The sequence below is a fragment of the Opisthocomus hoazin genome, chromosome 1, assembly GCF_030867145.1.
Source record: "Opisthocomus hoazin isolate bOpiHoa1 chromosome 1, bOpiHoa1.hap1, whole genome shotgun sequence".
Taxonomy (NCBI): domain Eukaryota; kingdom Metazoa; phylum Chordata; class Aves; order Opisthocomiformes; family Opisthocomidae; genus Opisthocomus; species Opisthocomus hoazin.
The window spans coordinates 137,534,268-137,557,600 of NC_134414.1; the positions used below are offsets into that span (position 1 = coordinate 137,534,268).

At 47.4% G+C, this 23,333-nt stretch overlaps 1 protein-coding gene across 1 annotated transcript; it reads left to right on the forward strand.

Moving 5' to 3' along the window:
- The first annotated feature begins 94 nt into the window (after positions 1-94).
- On the forward strand, positions 95-23,212 carry WDR3 (WD repeat domain 3). The gene is made up of 26 exons (XM_075437729.1): positions 95-367; positions 1,663-1,872; positions 2,338-2,456; positions 4,650-4,728; positions 5,075-5,170; positions 5,634-5,744; positions 6,770-6,871; positions 6,991-7,088; positions 7,982-8,077; positions 8,411-8,641; positions 9,476-9,569; positions 9,941-10,042; positions 12,423-12,508; positions 12,958-13,093; positions 13,804-13,860; positions 14,559-14,659; positions 14,809-14,920; positions 15,036-15,170; positions 16,731-16,781; positions 17,466-17,531; positions 18,388-18,480; positions 19,039-19,086; positions 20,371-20,414; positions 20,874-21,002; positions 21,705-21,798; positions 22,417-23,212. Exons 1-26 carry the CDS (start codon positions 197-199, stop codon positions 22,570-22,572), a joined length of 2,817 nt encoding a protein of 938 aa, XP_075293844.1. The 5' UTR covers positions 95-196; the 3' UTR covers positions 22,573-23,212.
- The last annotated feature ends 121 nt before the right edge of the window (positions 23,213-23,333 follow it).

Here is a 23,333-nt window from a genome sequence, read left to right on the forward strand (position 1 = left end):
AGTAGCCCCGCCCCGCTGCCCGGCCCCGGGCTGTCCGGCCGCCGGCTTCACGCCTCACTTCCGCCGAGGGCCACGCCCACGCGCTTCCGGCCCTGGCGGGCGAGGGAGCGGCGCGCGGCACGCGTGGCGGCGGATTGCAGCGGGCGGGTCGGGGCTCCCTCAGCGCCCTCCCCAGCTCCCCCGCCGCGGCCCGGCCATGGGCCTCACCCGGCAGTACCTGCGGTACGCCCCGGCCGCGCTCTTCGGGCTGGTGGCCAGCGCCAGGGGCAACGCGGCCTTCGTGGCGCTGCGCGGCGAGCGGGGCCGCTTCGTGGCCGTGCCGGCCTGCGAGCACGTCTTCGTGTGGGACGCGCGGAAGGGGGAGAAGGTGAGATGCCCCCTCCCTGGCAGTGTCCAAGGCCGGGTTGGATGGGGCTCTGAGCAACCCGGTCTGGTGCGAGGTGTCCCTGCCCATGGCAGGGGGGTTGGAACCAGGTGATCTTTAAGGTCCCTTCCAACCCAAACCATTCTGTGATCCGATGAGAGCGGGGCCTGTGGCACGGGGGGGCCGGCGGGGGAAGGGGTAGCGGAGCCATTGGCTCCGAGGCCAGCGTCGCCTCCGCGGCTTTCCCCCTTTCCCGCGGCCTGAGCGTACCTCGCCGTTTGCTCGCGGTGCGAGTCTGCAGCTCCGGGTGCGCCCTGGCCCAGTCTCGCTGTTGATCCTTTGAGTTCTGCCCTTGGCACCTCAGTTGCTGGGGAAGAGCAGTTCCTGCTGGGGTGGCTGGAACGCGGTGCCCTGCTTAGCTGGCCACTAGCAGCAGCACCCTGTGAAAGTTCTGGGCTGAAAGGGACACGCCGTGGAGTTTGTGTTGCAGCTGTGGAACTGGGCTTCCCGTGTGAAAGTTGTGTCCCGCAGGGGGTTTGCGAGCTGTAACTGCAAGGATTTTGTCACGTTTCCTCCCGTCAGATTCTGAAATCATTGTAATTTACTGGAGCTGGTTGCCCAGGAAGGTGTGGATGCCCCATCATTGGAAGTGTTCAAGGCCAGGTTGGATGAGACTTTGAGCAACCTGGACTAGTGGCAGGTGTCCCTGCCCATGGCAGGGAGGTTGGAACTGCATGACCTATAAGGTCCCTTCCAGCCCAGACCATTGTGTGATTCTCTGACAATTACTGCTGCCCACTACAAACTGAATTTAGGATTTGCTTTAGCAGCTACTAGAGTGATGATTTCTGGCATGTTGTTTTGGAGATGTTTTTATCATTCTCAAGTTCTTGTGCAGTCTATGAAAAAGCAGTTCTGTCCTATACCTGAGAAGGGCCAAGCAAGAGAGGATGAGTCAGGCAGAAGCTTTTAGTCTTTGTGCTCAAACAATGTTACTTGCTCTCTGGCAATTAAAATCCTGGAGCAGAAACCTGGGCGTCTGAGTTCCAAGCCTCATTCTGCACCAGTTTCTTGTCTGATTATGAGAAGTTACTTCCCTTCTAGCTGCTGTCTGCCTTGTAAAATGGGGCTAATGACACTGTATTCGGTGCAGGAAGCTGAAAAATGAACTTCTAAAGTGGCAGAAATGCTCAGTTGGAAGCTCAGTAGAAAAGCAGAGTATATTCTTTCTGCTGTGTGTCTGGCTCTGACATGTAGTTTATGAACGTTGTATGTGTTTTGTCTCCTAAATATTGCAGGTTCTTATCCTGAAGGGTCTCAAGCAGGAGGTCAGTTGCCTCTGCCCCTCTCCAGACGGGTTGCACTTGGCTGTTGGTTATGAAGATGGATCAATTCGTGTCTTCAGCCTCCTAAGTGGAGAAGCGAATATCACTTTCAATGGACACAAGGCTGCAGTCACAGCCCTGCAGTATGACCATCTGGGTGGCCGGCTGGTGTCTGGCTCGAAGGTGAGGGTTGCACATCTGGAGGACAGCCCTTTCATAGAGATGCTCCATGGAGAAGGCTGACCTGCGCTAAATTGTTTGGTATTTTAAGTGGGTTATGTGGCCTTTGTCTGTAACCAGAGGCTGGCAGTGAGAGGAGCTAGGGCTGCAAGACAGCCATGGAGTTGGGGAGCCCAGGGCTGAGAGAGCAGCAGGGGCTGCAGGACGGGAGTGGGGTACTAGTAGAGCTGTTAAAGGTGAAGAAGCTTGTGAAGTCAGGAACAACAAAAGTGACTCAAACCAGGGCAGAGGTGCATTTACTGGTCTAATACAGCTTTGGGGAAGGAATGTCACTTACATTAATCATCCTTGACATTCAAATTCAGAGTGAGAAAGCGTGTTCTCGGGTAATCTTTTCAGTCTCATAGCAGATGTAGACATTTTGCAGAGACAAATGCCAGTCCGTTGGAGATGCTCTGTCTGTTCCAGGATACAGAAGTCATTGCGTGGGATGTCATCAATGAGAGCGGTCTGTACCGGCTGAGAGGACACAAGGATGCTGTCACTCAAGTCCTCTTCTTGAAGGAGAAGAACCTGTTGGTCACCAGGTGAGCCAGGCTAAGTGTAGTGGTCGATCAGGAAGGCAGCCATGGTTTTACTATCAATTTAGACATCCTTGGTGCTACAGCCATTTGTGTTTTCCTTCTTGACTCATGATATCTCAGACCCACCAGCATCTTGGAATATGATTTTGTCACATCCACATATTTCTTAAGTCTGGTGCCTGAATCCAGATGTAGTAAGCGGAACTGAAATGGCTATCCTGAAAAACAGTGTTTGGAAAAGGGTTTAACTTGCTGGTAAATATGGCAGCTTAGAATTATTATCACTATTCCATGTTAGAATATGTTAATTATGTATGTAATCATTTCTGCTGTTTATCTTGAACAATTAAGCAGACTTACCTTCTGTATGTGTAATTCGCACAGCAATGTGACGGAAAATTGCTTCCTAGTAAGCTACAGTTACAGGAATTAAAAGATGAGAGGTGGTTTTTTGAATTGGTTTTTAGTTATTCAGCATGACCTGCTAGTTGACTGTATCTCTTTAGTAATAAACGGTTGGTGGAAGATACTCTTGCTCAAATATCAGTCAATATTTTTTTATTTATTGATATGTCATCTAATAGCTTAGGACAAAAGTGCATGCAATCAGTTCAGTGTCAAATTAGAAGAAGTTTCTTGTGCCTTTTTTGTTGCTTCCAATGGAAAAAGTAGTATTTTGTTGGTTTGATAGAAGGTGCCTGTTTCTTAATGCAATTTCAAGTTTTTGCAGGTCAGCTTTAGAAATGCTTCTTAATTTTCCTAGTAACTAAATTGAGATAAATAATTGGCCTTTATTTTTTTTTTTAAATTAACAGAGTAGAGATGTTATCCTGTTTTTCTGGAATCTTAGAATCATAAAATCATAGGTTGGAAAAGACCTCTAAGATCATGAAGTCCAAGCGTCAACCCAACACCACCCTGCTTGCTAAACCATATCCCGAAGTGCTGCATCTACACATTTCTTGAACACCTCCAGGGATGGTGACTCCACCACCTCCCTGGGCAGCCTGTTCCAATGCCTAACTACCTTTCAGTAAAGAAATTTTTCCTAATATCCAGTCTAAACCTCCCCTGATGCAACTTGAGGCCATTTCCTCTTGTCCTATCGCTAGTTACTTGGGAGAAGAGACCAACACCTGCCTTACTACAGCCTCCTCTCAGGTGGTTGTAGAGAGTGATAAGGTCCCCCCTCAGGCTCCTTTTCTCCAAACTAAACAGCCCCAGTTCCCTCAGCTGCTCCTCATACAACTTGTTCTCTAGATGCTTCACCAGCCTTGTTGCTCTTCTGGAGATGCAAAGTTTTGCTTCCTTACATTAGATTGTTTTTTATTTTGCCCAAGAAGCTAACTGCAGTCCTTTGTGTACAGAATTTTTTGTGATTTTTTCATATGTCCAATTTACAGGTACCTTTGGATCCTAAGTAACAAAAGAGATGGATTAACTAAATATCACTTGTAATCAGAATTTTTTTGTTTTGAGGGACCTTAGTAATGGAACAAGTTTTATATTTTGATTTAGTTGAAACTTATTGAGGAAAATAGGCTCTAACAAAGTTACAAAAAATGAAAAAAGTATTAATTGTTGTAGGGTGTACTGAAAGAATTTGTATAAATGTTCAAATTACTTTTCTCCGGTGCTGTTGTAGTGTCGGGGTAGCATAATATAGCCAGAAAAGCGTTTTCAAGGAGTTCTAATCCTACGGGGGCTTTGAAGGACTGAAACAGCTGTAATGCTCCCCTAGGAGGAGAAAATCATCCTTCACTTAGATGCCTCAAAGTGAAGGCACCTACTTTTCTTGTAGCCTGGTCAGTGCACAGGCACGACGCAGGTTTGGAATGTGGAGGGAGGTTTAAAGGCAGCTTTAGAATTGATTGGCACTTTGTGCTTATTGTTCTCACCCTAAGTAGAGAGTATTGTTCTCACCTTGAATAAGAGAGAAAGGAGGCTGTGGGCCCACTGGAGCTTGCAGCTGAATCCAGAGAAGGAAGTGGTTTTCAATGACTTGCTGGATTTTTTTTTGCAGCACCTTCGTACTGCTATACTTGTTCTTGCATAACTTGCAAAATTCTGTGTCTGAGCAGCTGCTCTGTGATACGTTGTGGCGTGTTTTAGATTTTTTGTATTTCTGCCACTTTTCTAAGCATGTGAGCTCTGGCAGTCTTTGCTCATGTCTAGAGTGTTTCTTCTTTGTTGCAGCGGCAAAGACACACTGGTGAAATGGTGGGATCTGGACACCCAGCACTGCTTCAAAACTCTGGTTGGCCATCGTACTGAGGTGAAGAGGATGTGTGGGGAGCTGTTGGGCTGGAGGGACTTCGGGTTACATGTCATGGCTCACTTTGTGCTTTCCCTGCGCTCAGGAGTTGTAAACTGGCACCGTGATACATTTTGCTTGCCATTAGGCTTTACGGATGAGCAGACGAGAAGCTTGCAAACTTTTCAGGAGCTTTCATCAATGTGCAGTGGGTGACAATTCCAATACAAATGTCCCTGGAGGAGGTCCCAGCTAGATCCAGTGTCTTCTTGGTTGCTGTTTAAATAAATCAATTAAAGATGCTCTGCTGTTGTTACGATAGTTAAAGGAGCCATAAGCCAATTCCTCACATTGTGCCTCTGGACAGGTTTGGGGGATGGCTTTGATATCCGAAGAGAAGCGTCTGATCACTGGGAGTGCTGACAGTGAGCTGCGGGTGTGGGATATCACGTACATCCAGGAGGTGAGATATTTCCCCTGTAACCATTCGCAGCCTTGCCCAGCTGCTTGTCTTTGGACTAAGCAGGGACTCGGACACGTTAAACCTGTTTGGTGTTCTGGGAAACAGAGCCAAAGCAATGTCTTTGCTGTCTGAGTGGTCCAGAAACTGCTCTTGGGGTACTCTTCTGTTTTCTGTGTTTTGAGCTTTCAGGTGAAGCTGTGAGCACTTCCAGAACAAGTTTTCCAGAGTGTGTCAGATCTTCCTGCCTTCTGGCTTAGGGCTGGAGAAGACAGTCTTGTGGGTGGATGATAAGAAGGGGAGGACCCAGAGTGTTTAGTGGCTACAGGCATGCTGTAGGCCACTCCTTTGTTGCAGTGTAGGCTAACCACTTGTTCCTCCAGGGAAATGAAATGTGAGACAGAATTCAGAACACTGTAGCTTTTGTGGTTTAGGGTAGTCTGTATGGCTTTTTGTTCGTGAACAGGTAAAAGACCCTGATGAGCCAGAATCCAAGAAAAGCAAAGGGTCTTCACCTGGAGCAGAAGAAAACACTGAAGAGGATGAGACCTTAGAGTTGGATGAGTGTCCTGAGGAAGTAAGCTCAGTTTTCCGTGCTGTCTATGGGATGGTGTATCTAACCCCATTTGCATGGTGCTTCTTGTAGAGCCAGCAGAGTTTGAGTTGCTCACACGTTGCTTCTCTGTATTGGGTTTATACCCTGAGTGTTATATTTAGCCTGTTAGGGAAAATGTTGTAATTCTTGTCTTGCTTTTAACATCTTCCTGAGCAGCAGTTGCTGCCTCATCTACCTGCAAAACATCAGCAGAAGTGTGTGTGCCAAAACACGTAGACATGTTGTTCTCCACTGAAAGCTTTTTCTTTGCCTTCTGTTTGGGTAGGACTGGCAAATGTTTAAAGTTTGACAGTGCTAACAGAGCTCCTTTATCAAACAACACAGGAATAAAACAGCTACTAGCTGGTTGGCAGCTGCTGAGTTCAGTGCTGATGCTCAGCTTTGCAGGTCAGCAGCAAAACTGAGAGGTCGAGTTGCACCATAACGAAATACAGTGTGAGATTCGACTGCAGAAAGCCATTTCCCCTTGTGCTGCTGGTGGAGGTTTTACTCAGTCTGTCTTTCTGGTGGAACTTTCTGGGGTCAGAATTTCAGATTGCCTATAGTTATGGTAGATACCTGACCTTGTTAAATACTCTTCTGACTTCCCCTCCAGAGGATTTCTCTCCCTTCAGCCATCTGTTTAAGAGTCTCTGTTCTCACCTTCTCTGCCTCTTGTGGCAGAGGAACTGAGCTCTGCTGCTTTTGTAGCATAAAAATTGAGCTCTGTCTCTTAAATGGCTATGGTTTGCCAATAAAGTTATTCTTCCACTGAGACTGTCAATGATTATTTTCAGCTAAAATACAACAAAACATAAGGAGATAAGCCTGTAGCTCACACAAATGCTTGTTTTGTCCCTAGATGATCCTTGCTAGGTGTTCTGCCAGGACCCTGTAGGTTCATTTCCCCGTCTTCTCCTCTTGACTTCCCTTGCCAGTAGGTTTCTGAGTTTGCTTGAGAAGATCACTTGAGCTTTCAGACCAAAGTTGTTCTTCTTCCCCTACAGCGCCTTGTAAAGTGCAGCAAAGTTGGATCCATCATGCGGGAAGGGAGAGACCGAGTGGTTACTCTTGCTACAGACCGCACGGGCAAGATTTTGGCCTGCCATGTAAGTAATGGGCAGCTCTGCCACCGAGCTATAGAGTAGGCAGTTAGAGACCTTGGGTAGTTTCTGTAAGAGCCAGCCAGGGCTTTGCGTGCCTTTGACTTTGCTTGCTCTCTCTTTAGGGAACAGATGCTGTTCTGGAAGTGTTCTCTGTTCTTTCTGAAGAGGAAGTCCAAAAGAAATTGGAAAAGAAAATGAAGAAAGCAAAGAAAAAAGCCAAGTAAGCAGTCTTTTGCATGTATTTGGATGCTGTCTGTGTCCAGAGAACAGTTAGAAAAGCACTTCAGCAGCATGACACAGGGGTTGAACTCCAAGCTGCTGATCATTCTGTCTCTGCTAGCTGTTGTATTTTGGGGTCACTGTTCCTGTGCATCCTTGCTGCTTGTCTGAGCAACACTGCTCTCAGAGACTAAGGAAATACCTTTCTTTATGAGTCTTCCCACTGTAAAAAAAGCTAATGTGTGCAAAAGAATGGACATAAAACGAGTTTTTCAGAGCTGCTCGCTTCTACCTGACATTGATATTTACACTGCTTGCTGCATCGAGTAAAGTCTTTGATAGGACGTACAGGAATGAGAGTTTCATCTGAGAAGTCAGAGTGACTCTGATACCTCATCTTCTGCTTTACAGCAGGGGGAGGTACAGGTGAGAGCTTTCTTAACGTTTACTTCGTGTTAAGTGTCTTTCTGGGTATCCTGGCACTTAACAGGTGCCTCACAACAGCCCTTAGGGAGAGGCCTGGCTCCAGGGTAGAAACTGAAGCACAGGGCATATCAATCTGGAGATGGCTGAGGACTGTTGGTGAGTGGTAGGAGATGAGCAGAAGCTGATCTCCCTCTCAAACACAGTTCTCTGTAGTATATTTTGTATCCATCTTTCTAACGTATCTTGTTCAAGTGCTTTGGCTTCAGAGGAGATTGCCATTTTTAGGCTAGTTTATCTCTTTAAGTAGTCTGCATACCAGCATGAGCTTCACTGTCTCACCCTGCTTGATAAGAGAGCAGTTGTTTTCAGCAGGCTAAGTGGTTTCCTTATGTTACTCTCTGTCTCTGTGTTAGTTTATGTTGGCTGTGCTGGGTTATTTGACTCTTCTCCATTATCTGACATTTCTAGACAGAACTCTGAAGAGGAGCCTGAAAAGAGTGTGGAGCTGAGCCTGCAGGAGGAGATTCAGCGGGTCGCTAACATTAGAGCTTCTTCTAAAATCAAGTGAGTGGAAAGCCTGGTGTAGAGGTTGAGCTGTGGTTATGCAGCACTTGGGGAGAGCTCTGCACAGCTCAATATATGGAGAGGTGGAAGAAGTTTCACCCTTGACATCTGTTCAGCTTTGAGCTGGGGAGAGGCCTACCATGATCTCCAGTACATTCACACCTCTTCTACAAGTGGTCCCCTGCTTGCACACCTCTGTGGCTTAGTATGCACTTGCTTGTGGCACGCACTCTGTCTATATTCCTCTCTTTCAGTTGTTCTTGATATTTGATCACTGCTACATTTTTGTCTTGTTGCCCTTGAGTACAGCTCTGATTTTGTCTTATCAAACAGGTCATTTGACTTGATTCTCTCTCCAAAAGGAGAGCTGAAGATCGTACTGCTGCTCCAGAACAACGTCATTGAGTCGTACAACCTGAACCTGTCAGCACAAGTGCCACAGGCTGTCCGTGCATCCAGGATAACCATTGGAGGCCACCGCAGTGATGTCAGGACGTTGGCTTTTAGCTCTGACAACATTGCCATTCTCTCAGCAGCTGCAGAGTCTGTAAAGATTTGGAACAGGTACCAGTCCAGTTGTGTCAGTCTTCTCTGCCCTATGTGTGTCCGTCTCCCAGACCTCAGGGATGCTGTGTTCAGAGAGGCAGTGATAAGGAAGAGGGGATGATGAAAAACTATAGAAAATAGTGAATGAAATAAGGGAAGTAAATAGAAAGCTATTTGACTTCTTTCCTCATTAGGGAAACTGAGAAGCTATAGAGCTAAAACAGCGTAATTAACTCATGGAGTTTGATGCCTCAAAGCAGCACTGAGGCCACATTTAGCGGCAGGGATCGAAAGACAGATCTCTAAACACAAAGGTCATACATACTAGGGCAGTATAGACTGTATTTTGTTGGGTTTTTTTTTTCCTTTTTAATAAGAAGTACTGTTACCCTAAACTAGCTACTGCCTGTTCTTTAGCGAACACGTGGGATTTTTGGCATCTTATCTGAAGGATCTAGTATTAGACTTGGGTAGGCTGCAGTTTTGATCTAGAGTGTTGTCCCAGTGTTTCCTTAGTGGTGCTGATTTCATGCTCTGTTTCCTTTGATCATGCTATCTTATACTCCTTCCTCCTCTCCTGAATGGCAGGAATTGCTGTTTGAGAACAGGACCTCTGTTCTTGCTCATAACAGCAAGAAGTTACGATGGTGGGCTGTGTAATGGCATGTTTTTGTGGAAATGTTCTCAGCAGTAATGCTGGATAGCACTTGGGTCATAGGGGGATGGTGGTGGTGTATCTTCTGGCCCCAGCTGAAAAGATAGCATGGGCAGAGGCCACTGTGGAGCATGTCTCACTTAGTGGGCCAGGTTTAGTGTGTGCTAAGAGGTTTTGGGCTCTGCCTTTGTCCACAGATCGACCTTGCAGTGCATCCGGACAATGGACTGTGAGTATGCGCTCTGCTCGCTCTTTGTCCCAGGAGATCGGCAGGTCATCGTTGGCACCAAGGTAAATAGTGTCCTTCTGCGCTCCAGGCTGCCCAGGTCTGGAGATATGTTGTGAAAATGTCATTAAAGCAGCCTTACAGAAAATGCATGGCATCTCCTGATCTGGAGCACTCTGCGTTAAGTGTGAAAACCTCTCTGGCAGTCAGGTTCTGCTCAGTTCCCAGACTCTTTATGTAGCTCTTGTGGCTTGAGCTGGACAGCTAGGGAGAGCTTTGGGAAGTCTCTGATGGAGATCAGGAATTTGGCCATCTGTGTGTAATAGCCAGCTGGCTGTTCAGGGGATGGGTGGCAGGGGTGCTCCTCTGCTAGAAGCTATCATGTGTTGTGAAGGCGGAGGGGCTGATTTGTCCTCTGATGTATCTTGCTCCCCAGACAGGGAAGCTGCAGCTGTATGACCTGGCTTCTGGGAGTCTCATGGAGACACTTAATGCTCACGACGGGGCAGTGTGGTCCATTGCTCTTTCACCAGACCAGGTAACTCAGCCACCCTTCTAAGTATCATCTGTTGCACATCTTTTCATGTAGCTCCTTCCTGTAGTGCTGTGTTTGCACTACTGATGGGAGCATGGGAACCCTTCATCCTGGGAGGTGGAGGGTGCAGCTGGTAGTGTCTAAGAAGTTTAACTGTGGACACGTGCACAGCTTCATGAAATATGTCTTCAGTTGTGTGGCACATGACAGTGAGTCTTTGGGCTGACTGGGGCCATACTCATCATCTTATCTGGTTTCTGTGTGACTGAGAACACTCGAACTTCCCTCGTGTGTTGCAGCAGTACATACCTTGTAGATGTGTTCCAGCTGTGGAGAGTTTCGGCCCCTGGTAACCTGCTGCAGTGGCTGATCATCCTCCTTGTTGAATTTGCTGCTTGTCTGCTGGATTAAAGATCTCATTAGCATAGTGATGTTTTTTCTTTGTGTTGCACTTTGCTTGAGTGACCAAATCACCCTCCCCATCTGTCTGACGGTCATTAGGCTGAACTCCTGTCCCTGCAGGATGTGTTTTCCAGGCTCTTAAGTGTTCTTGTGGTGCTTTTAAAGTTACTGCAGTCTTTTTTTGCTGGTGGCCTCAGGATCTGGATGCACTATGTGGCAGGAATTATACCAGTGCCAAAGGCACCAGTGCCTTTTGAATCCGTCCGAGGACTTTAACTCTTTTGGCAATAGCTGTGCAGTGAGAATATGTATTCAGATAATAATCCATTGTGTCCCTCAAAGTCCATTTTGGGGCACTGCTTCACAGAAGGCAAATATGTGGGGCTTAGGTACTTGCTTCCTAACGTATAAATTAATGTTTTGGTTCTGTTTGGGCACTCTTTTTCAGATAGATTGAATAGCTCTGACATTATAGAGATATATTTAATTGGTTATTTTTCTAGTAATCCGTAAAATCTCTAAGCAGCATAGTGTCAAGTTACTGGGTATTTCTCATTTAAGATTGAGCTTTTAAACCTCCTAACTAGTCTTTAATCCACATAGTATGTGCTCTACTGAATTATATTATCCTAGTTTTTAACGAAAATGTAACACAAGACCAAGATCCATGCCTTGCATGAGCAACACTGTTGCAATTATCAACTACAGCTCTAGTCTTACGGAAGAGGATAATCCCTGTCAAATTAATTTTCCATAAGCTGTTTTCTCCATATTCAGTTTACTTGTTTGATGGAAACTGCATTTACCTGTTGCTTCTGTTGATCATGCTCACAGTTACCAGGCGTGCCTGTTTACTCTGTCTGAATTATGGTGTTACATTCATTTCTTACTGGATCTCCCCCAGTATGTCCAAAGTTGCTGAGCATGGACATTGACAGTTTAGAGAACACCTCATTCTGCTCTGTAAAAGTCTTGAATCTGGGGGATCTGAACCATTGATTTATAAATGTTTGACAAAAGTAGCTGCTTTTTGACAGCCTTGTGAGTTTTTGGAACAGTGTCATCACTATTTTGTAATGTGATTATAGTACGTGAATTTGAATCATAGAATGCTATTTTCCCTGAGCAAAACAGATGAGAAATGTTTACTGAGTCCACGCTTACTGAGCATTGCTGTTTAATAGTTCTCATACTTTCATACTTCCCTCTAGAAATGGGTCAGTACTATTGAAATTTTCTTTTTTTTCTTTTTGTGTTCCCATTTTACATGCACACTCTTACTCCATTTGGCCTAACCACCCAGGCTGCAGAAATCTGTTTGTGTCCTTTACTCCTTGTATCAGTTTTTCTCCATTGACACAGTTCAGGTTCATACTGGTTTCTATCAATTTCCACTTTCTTCTGTTTGTTGTGTATGCCTGCCTTATTTTTCTTACATGGTCATGTTGTGCTAGAAGCTGGAGTGGTTTTTAGTGCAATCGATACCATAGTCACTAGTAACCTGCTTGAGATTCATTCACCCTACAGATTAAAACATATGGGATGGATTTTGTCTTTGTTCTTAATGTAAAAGGGATAATGTTGAACTGTTAGAGCACTGTGCTTGTGGGGTGGTGGTAAGGTGTGTGTGATCCAGTAACAGTGAGTGTGTCACCTTGCCCACAGAACACAAGCACATCATTACCTGCAGCTGAGATGACTGCTTTCAGTCCCAAAGTTTCGCTCCATGTCTTGATTTACATTTGGAGTCTTTGTCTTAGACCTCCCTGCCAGGGCTTTTGAAATTGATGTTTCTTGGCCAATGCGTAATGCATGCTTCAACCACAGCAAGTGCTCCTGGTGGTGTCCACTTGATTGTTAATGCTGTAGGAATGTGGGACATTTCCAAAATCTCCTTGTGTGTTGACAGTTCCTTGCTGTAGAATTTCTCTGGGTTATAGCAAAACCAGTTTCACGATATTTTTTTTGTTTTCGCTTGCAGCGTGGCTTTGTGTCAGGAGGTGCTGATAAATGTGTCAAGTTCTGGGAGTTTGAGCTTGTGAAGGATGAGAGCAGTGTTCAGAAAAGGTGAGAAAAGAAACCTTTCTAGACTACATTCGGCTGCAGTATCTGTTGTCAGTGATGGATGCCTTGGCCTTTGCTGTGCACTGTAAGAAGTGCCCATGGACGTGGAACACATGGAGAAGAGTGTGAGCTCAGTGCTGTTTTGTGAAGGTCTGAGCTTAGCTGAGGAAGGGCACTTGTCACATTCTGATCCCTTGCTTGTGTGTGAGTTTAGCTGCTAATCACAGGGTGGGCCTCCAGATCATTAAGCAGTAAATTTAGCAGTGAAGTTTATCAGCCTGCAGTGCTGTACTTATTTCCAGTCCTGTCTTGCTCAAGTTGTGATGAGGAACGAGATGCTGCATGTTAGAATTAACTTACTTTCCCAGGGTGCAATATGGGAGTTGTATTTGTGTCTCTTCCAACTTGTTTGTTTGGGATAACAATTGTTTTTTTCCTCTTCTTGTTGCCAGGCTTTCCATGAAACACGTGCGCGTTTTGCAGCTGGATGAAGACGTTCTCTGTGTGCGGTACAGCCCCAACCAGAAACTGCTGGCTGTCTCCTTACTGGATTGCACTGTGAAGATCTTCTACATTGACACGCTCAAGGTGCATGATGAAGTGGGCTGTGGGTCTACACAGGGAGTGATGTAAGCCTTGGAAGATCAGGAATACATAGGAAAATTGTCTATGTATTGCGGGACACTAGCAACAACCAAAGAGAGACCACGTGTCCCTCTTCCGGTGCCTGTTTGCTAGGAAACCTGCCAGAACCCTGGCTGGCCCACACTGGGGAGAAGATCCATTTTTCATATGGAAAGTGTTGTGAACCTGCAGGTGGCAAGGTTCACTCTAAACCCTGCTGGGCATGGTGGTACCCCAGAGCTGCGAGGCACTGTAAGGGAGGGGGTGGATGTGTCACACATGACATTAAATAGGGCATAGCAGAGGCAAAGCTGGGGGGAGGAGAATCTTCCTTGCGAGCAATGTGTGGTTTTGTGAGTTGTGTATTATCACATGAACATTAGGGCATGACACCAGACCGACCAGCACTGACAGACAGGCAAAGAGAAACAGAGATAAATTCCATAGGCAGCAGTGATGAGCACCGGAGTTAGCTCAGCTTGCTTGGGTACTTCAGCCCTTCTCACATTTCTGCCATCATGGCCCTGCTGCTAACAATGTTCAGAGCAAGAATGAAAGTGGGGCGGTGCTAGAAAGACAGAGCTCTCGAGGCAGAGCAGAACTAGCCTGGAGCTTGAGATTTTCACACATCTCTAGCCAGCATGTCTAACTGAGACTCCTTTCTTCTACTTCAGTTTTTCCTCTCTCTGTATGGACACAAGCTGCCAGTGCTGTGTATGGACATCTCCTATGTAAGTATCATTAGGGCTGTGTGTTAGGTGGGACTGTGGTGATATGGATGACTGCAACAATCTCTGCTGGCAGCAAGGCCTCTAGGATGATGCTTTCTTGTCACCAACTTGCTCCCGACTTAGCAGTTTGTTGATGGGACACAGCAAGCCCCTCCTGATCCCACAGTCTGTGCTCACTGGGAGGGGTCACGGAGTAGTGGTCATGACAGAACTGACCAGGGCAGTGAGGGAATGGAAATCAAAATGCTGTGGTGGCTCCCTACACTCATTTTAAGAGGCACAGCCTGCTCTCTGCTAAAGTTACTAACTGTGTGAAAGGAGCCTGAATTCTTTGTTACTGGGAGCAGAGAGCAAGTGCTGAGGTGGAGCAGCCTCTTCATGCCTGTTCATTCTTGGGCTGCATCTTGCTCTGGGGTGTCCTTGAAATGAGGCTCATTGGAAGCCAAAAATGTCAAGATATAGCTGAGGTCATAAATGCCTGCAGAAGTTCAGAAAAGAGCCAGGGTGCTGTCAGTGGGCTGTGCTGGTAGCACAAGTGTGGGCCACCCTGGTGAGAGGAAGTGGAGGGATCAGGAGGGCATGTTTCAGGAGCCAGGTATCTGCCTAATCAGCACTGCTTAGTCCCTGGTTCAGCAGCAATTCCTCAGGGGGCTGCCAGCCAGCTACGTACACCCTCCTCTCTCTTTGTTGCTCTGTAGGATGGGACTCTCATTGCAACCGGCTCTGCTGACAGGAATGTGAAGATTTGGGGCTTGGATTTTGGGGACTGTCACCGCTCTCTCTTTGCCCATGATGACAGGTCAGTCAAATCCTACAGCATCTCTGGGCTGTGGGCTATCTTACCTCCAAGGGGCTGTGATCCAGCAATAACACTTCAGTCCAGCATAGAATGGGGGGAGGTCTGCAGCATTATCCAAGTGGGTGAATTTGAGGATTTTTCTCTTCCAGTGTGATGTATCTGCAGTTTGTGGCGAAATCCCATCTCTTCTTCACAGCTGGGAAGGACAGCAAGATTAAGCAGTGGGATGCAGATAAATTTGAGCACATCCAGACACTGGAGGTAAGAAGTTTTGGAGACTGTTGGAAGGAAACATTATCCCTGCATGAGCAGCACTTCCCTCAGGGGTTGGGAGCTAGGTGGTGGTCATGTGTTATCTCTTCTGTCTACCATGCAGGGGCATCACCAGGAGGTATGGGGTTTGGCACTCAGTCCCAATGGAGACTACGTGGTGTCAGCATCTCATGACAAGTCCCTGCGCCTCTGGGAAAGGACGAGGGAGCCACTTGTTTTGGAAGAGGAGAGGGAGATGGTGAGAGTTGCATCCTTCCTGCCAAAGACAACTTCCAGACCTGTTTTCTCCCCAGCAGGCAGATTCCTCGTTTTTCACTGTGGAAGAGTCTGGCTCCGCACTTGGCAGACTTGCTGATTACTAACCGCAGCCTGGTGTTGGGGTGCACAAGGTTGACTGGCAACTTTTAAATGTTGCCTTGAGATATCTGGAGGCAGCACCACAGGTGTTGCAGATGCTTGCCTGTCTGTACTGCTTTGCAGATGCCTGGTTAACTTGCTCTCTGCTTTGCTTCTCTCTTGCTTCCCTGAACTGTCCCTCTATAGCTGTGGTTTTCTACAGGTCTGTTGGCTGCAGTCTTTGACCTTCTCTTACTCTCTTGTGCTCCTTTCATCTCAGGTGTGTTTTGGAGGCAGGTCAGCAGGTGGCTGTTGTGGAGTGGAGAGTACTGCTCCTGTTAAATGCAGTTTGTCTTGGTTTCTGCTTTTCCAACCATGAGAGGTCCGTTCTACCTCAGTAGCAGGCCCCAGAGCTCAGGCATGCTGGAAGAAGCCACTACTTCTTCCTCTGAGCATGTATAGTGAAGAATCACAGACTCGCAGAAGACCTTCATTAGGAAGGAAACTCTGGGGGTTTCTAGTCCAACCCCTTGCCCGCTGCAGGATAACCTTAAAGCTGTATCGGACTGCTCAGAGACTCATCTTGATACATGAACGTCTCCAAGCAAGGCGGTTTTCCAGGCTGGCTGAACACCTGAACCGCTGTTGGGCTTGGCAGACATATTTGTTTCGCATATCCTATTGGAATTTCCCTTGGAACCATTGGTAACTCTTGTCTTTTCACTGTATCCCTCAGAGGAGTCTGGCTCTGTCTCCCCTTCTTAAAGCAGTTCTGAAACCACAGTGGGGGAAGGATATAGAAACATGCAGAAGCAGGAGTGGATGAGAAACACGCAGTAAATAGTTTTTTTTTTTTTGTCCCTGCCTGTTTGCAGAGAGCTGAGGTGACCCATAGGCAGCACCTTGCTTCGCAGTGGTTGGTGTGCTAGGAACGATGGTGGTAAAAGGAGAGACAGAGACAGCGTGCTTTCCAGATGCCAGAAAGTGTGGTTTGGGTCAAGTTTGAGTAACAAGATGGGCATGAATACACCAGTAGTGAATTGCATACTGATGGGGCCCTATTCATGTGAGAGATGCCAGACAGGAGGCTCTTTTCTCTTGCAGGCTAGGACAACCCTGGGACTTTTCTAGGCTTGTTCTGTGTGCCAGGTGGAAGGTCTGGTGCCGAACTGCTGTTGTTTCTGTCTCAGCTTGGTGGGCTGTCTTAAGGGCTGTTCCGGCACACAGAGCAAAGACCTTGATTTCTTTCTGTCTGGGAGATTCCAGAGTTCTCCGTGGGGTTGGGATCAGGGCCAAGTGGGCATTTTGCACTGGGGTTGTTGATCTCTGTGGATTTGTCCTAGTTTTGCAATGGGCTGCATGAAGCTGCAGGCTGCCTTGCTCAACCAGTCTGGAAGGAAGTTGTACCCTTGCTTGCTGCCTGCTTGCCTGTGTTAATATGTTGCGTTCTCATCCACTGTAGCAACGAGAGGCTGAATATGAAGAGAGTGTGGCGAAGGAAGAGCAGCCTGTGGTGAGTTGCACCATCTGAGTGTGTGTCAGTCTGACTGAGTGAAGTCTGGAATAACTGTCTGTAAGAGGCATAGAAGAGGTGTCAAAGAGGACTGATAATTTTCTTGCATTGAGGAGGTGCAGGGGGGAAGGTGCTGCTGAAGCTGTGGTTGCCCCATGATGCAGTTGACACTGATACTTCCCACAGACAACTTCAGGAGAGTGTGTGGAGGTGGCCAAGCTGGTACAGGGTCGCTGTGGACACTGAAACCTTGCTGTACTGTTGCCCTTCCTAGCTCCCCAGTTCAGGTCCACACCAGCTCTGTACCAAGGCTGGGCTGTCTTCTGACAGCTGGTTGCAGGTCCATGTAGTGCGGGATGGGTGGGGACGCCTGATCCCTCCCGCTCAGATGCTTGGGTTGTGTTGCTGATAGTTTTGACACTGATCGGATTACTCAGTCTCTGTTGTTAGAATCAAAAGCTGTGTTCACCTGTCCCCCCCGAGCTCAGGGTTAGCACCGTGCCTCTGTTCCTGAGGAAGAGCTGTGCATTTGGGAAATCTTGTATTTCCCCAGATAAATGGCCAGTTTAGGGAATGGGGCTGATGGTTTTTCTTAGCACAGAGTGTGATGTGATGCAGAGGGTGCCTATGTGTATCAGCTGCTCAGCTGCTGAAGGAGGAAGGTGTAAACTCTGTATTTTGTAGGTGGCTGGAGAGACGCAAGGAGAGACAGGGCTGGCAGGAAAGAAGACTATTGAAACCATCAAGGCGGTAAGATTGTGTGGGTCCCCCAGCACTGCTTTGTGCCTTATCAGTCTTTCAAGGAAGGGGGGCTGTCACAGGGTTGAAGAGGAGTAACCTGTCCTGTCACTTAAGGGCAGAATTGCCTCTGCCTGCAAGAGCAGTCTGTCCTGCTCTGTGGCCAACAGGGAGGGGTCTGACTCTGGAGAGTCACCCACCAGGAATCGCCTCCTCCCAAGATCTCTCCAGGGAACAAGGTGTGAGGTCCCTGTAGCTACTCAGGCTGCAGATTTCTCTGCCTGTCGTGTGTGAGACAGGCAGGGCTGCTCTTGCCCTTTGGGGTTTGCAGTCCAAAGGAGCACAAGGCAGCTGGATGTTCTCTAGGCATCAGGTCTCTTCCCCAAGGGTTGCCCTGTCCTGTGGGCATTTGTGGCAAGGGGAAATTTATTGCAGTGCCTGAGGTGGGAGGTATACCAGGAAGGTGTGGGGGAGGGCAATTTCATGGCTGCAGATTTCAACAGCCTGATGCTCTTGTAAATACAGAGGAAATCCTCAGTCCGAGTACTCAGAATGGCCTGACCTTGGCTTGTGCCTTGAAGGGGTACTGCTTGCTTGGGCTGCAGTTCAATGTGAAGGCATCAAGTGAAGCTGCAGCAGAGAGCACCTGGGGCAGTGGGGGGAATGTGGATGATGTTTGACATCCTCAGGACGTGAGTGATGTGCTCAGAGTAGTGGTGCAGTCTGGAGCAGAGGTTGCCTTTCTGAGCAAGATGTCCTGTGATGCTCCATGTCATCCCTCCTGTGTCCCCCTCCGTTTGACCGGTTGGACTTCAGCTCTGCTTTGGCTTGTCTGGTGTCACTGATGTGCCATTCTTGTGCTGCACAGGCTGAGCGGGTCATGGAAGCTATCGAGCTGTATAGAGAAGAGATGACAAAACTAACAGAGCACAAGGCCATATGCAAAGCTGCAGGAAAAGAGGTAAAAGACCAAGGAATGTACCAGTCCATGGTGTGTGGGTATATCCTTACAGCTCGTCTGGGTGGCATGCGCAGCACACAGATAAAATCAGGACAGCTGGACATAGCAAAGATTTGCTGAAATCTTTTGGAGAACAAGATGGCACTGTGCCCTGGGGCGTGGTTAGTGGTGTGTTCTTTCTAACGATCTTTAGGTTTAAAGTCACTGTAGGACATCAGTTTTGTCCCTTGGAGAGCATGCTGCTGCAAAGTCATCCCGAAGCCTATTCTTTGTCTTCATCTGAACATTCCTTGTGGAATAACGGGCTGTGGTATAAGTGGGAAAAGTGACAGTTAAGAAGGGGAAGAAAATTTGTGCGTGTTAGTCATATGCGCCTGAGAATGAGATTGTCCAGCGGCTGCAAATGAGGCCTTCAGTGATGTTCTGGGAAGGGCAGAGATACGAAAATTGCAGGAAGACACTTGATAAAAGCTCTCTTTTACTGTGGGTTAAGTTTCTCTGGGAATATGCGTTTCTGCACACATACCTGCCTCATTCTAACCCGTTCTGTGTCTCCAGGTTCCCTTTCCTGTCAATCCCATCCTCGGTGCCTATGGAAATATCACAGTAAGTGGAATGCCCGGGCCGCAGGGGCCTCAGCTGAAGGGGGGCTGTTTGACTTGCTGGCTGAGTGAAAACACTGGGTTGCTGTGGGGAAGGAGGACTATTTGGTTCAACTTGAAATGAAAACTAAGTGTTTTTGCTTGTGCAAAGTGAACAGGGTTTCGGTTATTTGTGTTTGTGGGATTTTTTTGTGTCTTGCATGTATGTTACAAAAGTTTAACCCCATCAGGGTTAAGCATAACTGTGATGGTAGCCATGACCGTATCATGTACCTTACCATGAGCCAGTGGTTAACAGTATTCTCCAAGATATGGGAAAGCTGCTTCAAACCTTTCCTGTGCCTAAGGGTACATCTTCCTGCAGCCAGGAGGGTGCAGTTGCCATGCTATAGTATATTCCAGAGGAGCTGCACCATCTAACACAAAATACCTGAGCACCCACTGGAATGGGTAATTGAGAACCCATGTCACTGTGCCCCCTGCCATGTGACATCAGTAAGCACATAGCCAGAGCCATTTTCACTTCCTCTGTGAATACAGGCATATTTAATTGCAAGTTGAATAGATGGAACAGGGGTGAATGGAATCCTGTGGCTTAGCAGCGAGCAGTTTCTTTGGAGGCAGGTGATGTTGGATTGAATCCCACTGTACACAGAAGGGATTTGAACCTGTTTTCAAGGTCCTGGAATAAAGCCCAAGTGCTAGGCTGCTGGGTAAAAACACAGCAGCACATCATGAGATGTTCTGTTACATGGTGGAATGACCACAGTGAGCATTTAGTATGTCAGACCATGAACAAAGTACTTTATGCATTGACAGTCTGTTATCCTCTTTCTTGGGAGAGACTTCCTAGCTGTGCTCTGCATCTGTCAAACACTTTCATCAGATAAACAGGAGTAGCAGGAATGAAGTCTCTGAGACATGAGTTTTTGTAAGGTTTTATATGTAGTTGGCTGTTTCACTAAGTTTTTAATCCAGTTTGTACAAGACTCATTGAATTGAATATGAGATAATTTAGCTGGTTGAATATAAGATAGACTTTTCACAACACTGTTCACCAGTTAAGAGTATCCTGAAAAGGCTGGATTTATGTTTTGGGGAGGGAGAACTTCCCAGACTGGCAGCTGATTGAAGCTGAAAGGGTTTCCTCTTTGTTATATTGAGCTTGGTCTGTCCATCTCGCAAGACGTGATTGCATGTTTTTAACTGGGTGAAATGGACCTTAAGGCACACATTTGTATTGGAATGTTTCTTGATATGCAGAGCTGGTGTCTTTCCTCTGTTACAGCCTTCTGCGTACGTGTTAGAAGTTTTCAAGAAGGTCAAGTCGAGGTGAGTCCCAAGAGCCTTATTGCTGAACAGGTTTGTGACTGAGTATTGGATTTCTGGGCCCAGGACTGGCAGGGTCTGGGGACAGTCTCTCATGCTGGGTATGGGCAGTGCTGGAGATACTGTTCTGGCAGCCTCCTTTGGAGCATGCATAGAATTGGGGAATGGAAATTGTTCCTTCCATTGGGAGTGTTGGGTAAAGCCTGTGTATATGTGTGCACATGTATGTGAAGAGCAGCTTGGGAGTGCTGAGGAGGGAAGATGGTGTGCAAGAAGATGTCTGCTGGCCTGGGCCCTACTCTGTGCAGCTGCACTGTGCTTTGTGGGCAGTCACAGACCAGCAGTGATGAATGCGTAGCACAGCTTTTGTACCAGAGCCTTCCTATACAGAAGTGTTTCCCCCTCATCTGTAGCAGTGCAGTGACTGAGACTAATGCTTCTGTCCCTTTGCTGTCTCCTCAGTGAGCTAGAAGAGTCTCTCCTGGTGCTGCCGTTCTCCTATGTCCCTGACCTGCTCAGACTCTTCAATGAATATATTCACCTGGGTTTGGAAGTTGAACTCCTGTGCCGAGCTCTCCTCTTCCTGCTCAAGTGAGTCTTCCATCTGCCCAGACAGATCTGCTAGTCTTCGTTCAGCTGCTGTTGCTGTCCAGAACCTGGACCCGAGGAAGCCTCTGGGCCCTTGTGCTGGTGCATGTCATGAATTCACTTAGTGCCAGTTAGGTGAACAGAGGGGTACTCCTTGCTCCTGTGCTGAGAGTCGGTGCTTTGGGACAGCACAGAGCAGGGAAACGTGCCCTGCGCTGGAGCTGCAGGGGTGACACTGGTTGCCATGATCGCGTGTAGCATAAGAGTGTGTGGAAAATTTGGACTTTCTCATATGTCTCTGGCTCTGAAGCTCTTGGGAAGCGTCCTTGGGAATAAAATTGTGGTCTCTGCAGGAGATAAGGAATCACTGCAGCGTGCAGCAAATGGTGCATGGGAGTGGATTGATTGGATGCGGAGTGTTGACATGCCCAGGTAGGGTTGCTGCTTCTGGTCTAGAGCCCATGCCCTCAGAGAGTGCCTCGGAGAGACCTTCCCCTTGAGCCACTCTATATTGAAGAGAAGCTTCAGAAAATACTTTTTCCAGATAAATCTGCCCATGCCTGTTATATAAGGCTTGTCTGGGGAGGCCTAATTTAAGAGAAAACCTATGAACCTATGTCCAGAATGTAGAGGGGCTCAGGAGAAGAGCTGTCTGTTGCTTCTAAGAACAACGCTGCAATACATGACTGCCTGCTTTGTTCCCAGGATACATTTTGGGCAGATCACAAGCAACCACATGCTGGTGACAGTGATAGAAAATCTGAAGAAAACCACCATCTCCAGAGTCAGTGAGGTCCGGGTGAGTATTGCACGCTGCCCTTTTTCAGGATCTGGAATAACAGGATGGGCCCAAGTCTGGGAGTGTCTGTGGTGTCCAGTGGGAAGGTTGGTTGGGGATCTGAGCCCATTTCACCATCCCTCTGTGCAAACAGGCTGCCTATTCCTTATGTTGTTCCTGGGATGAGACTACCCAGTGATGGTCCTGCACTTCTGCTCCCTCCCTCATTTACTCTTGTTTTTCTTTGATGTGTGTGTTTGGGCTTTGGCCTGCTAGTTTCTAAATACGTAGGAGGTAAATAAACTCTCTGTTTCTCTCGGGCTTTTCTGTGGGCTGCTAGTCTCTCAAATAATGCAGACTGTGCATCATCCCAGAGGCAGTTTCAGGTGCCTGCAAGCAACTTGTCTTTCAGAAAATACAGTGGACTATACCTGCTTTTAAGATAAAACTGTGGGGAACAGAGTGCAGGACTGATGGTTCTCCTACTCAGATGAAGCTTACCATTTAAATAATGTTACTTGATTTAAATCTGTAGATGTCTTTCATCATTTCTTAGTAGAGGGTGGCTGCTGCAGGACCCTCTGACCCCTAACAAGCTTGAGATGTACCCAACAGTGTGGCACTGGTCTGTCTCTACAGGATGTGCTGGGATTCAACATGGCAGGGCTGCAGTACCTGAAGAGGGAGATTGAGGCCAAGGATGAGGTGACATTTTTTGCTGATGCTACTGACCGTTTTGAGGAGAAGAAGAGGAAGAGGAAGAAGAAAGAGAAGATGGTTCTTGCAGTGCTCTAGCATTTGCTGCCCAAGACCCAGAGCACCTGGATGGGGTCATGTAACCTCAGTGCTGGCCATGGAAGTGTTCTTGTGGCTGAACATTTGTGATGTCCAGTGACTGGGAGAAAGTCTGTCCCCTCCCCATGTGGTGTAACCCAGCATATAAGCCCAGCTCGGAATGGTTGTCTCCGAGATGAGCTCTCTGTATGCAGTCTGCTGCAAATGTATGCATTTGAACTGTTTCTGAGGTGGCTGTCAAAGGTACATGCTTTTCCTCCAGTGGAATGCCCGTTAGAAATGGAGTTGATTTCTCCTACGGAAGAGATCTGCTCATTCTGGCAGTGTTGACTCAGTGGAGGGAATCCAGCACACGGACTGCTGGTGAGACCATGCTCTGTGCCGGGAAGGTAGCTGGCAAGGAGATGTCTTGCTGTTTTGACACCTGCTGGTGGCTTGTGGCAGTGCTCAGAGCCTCTCGGCAAAGCATGCGACTTCTGCCAAAGTGCGAGAACTTGGTCTACAGCCACTCACTTTTTAGTGGGACAGGGAAAAACATGGCTGCACCCTATTAAACGCATATTTATATATGCTTTATGAGACAACTTTGTTCATGGAGTTTTGTCCTGATATTTCTCTAGTAAAGCCTCAACTGCCTTGACCTGTGTGTCAGTTCTCAGAGGATTTTTTTTTCCAGAGAATAAAATCTGTGGGAGCAAATGAAAGGGCTGCCATCCGGGATTTCTGTAGAGGTGGCAGACTGAGCATGAGAGGCGTGGGTT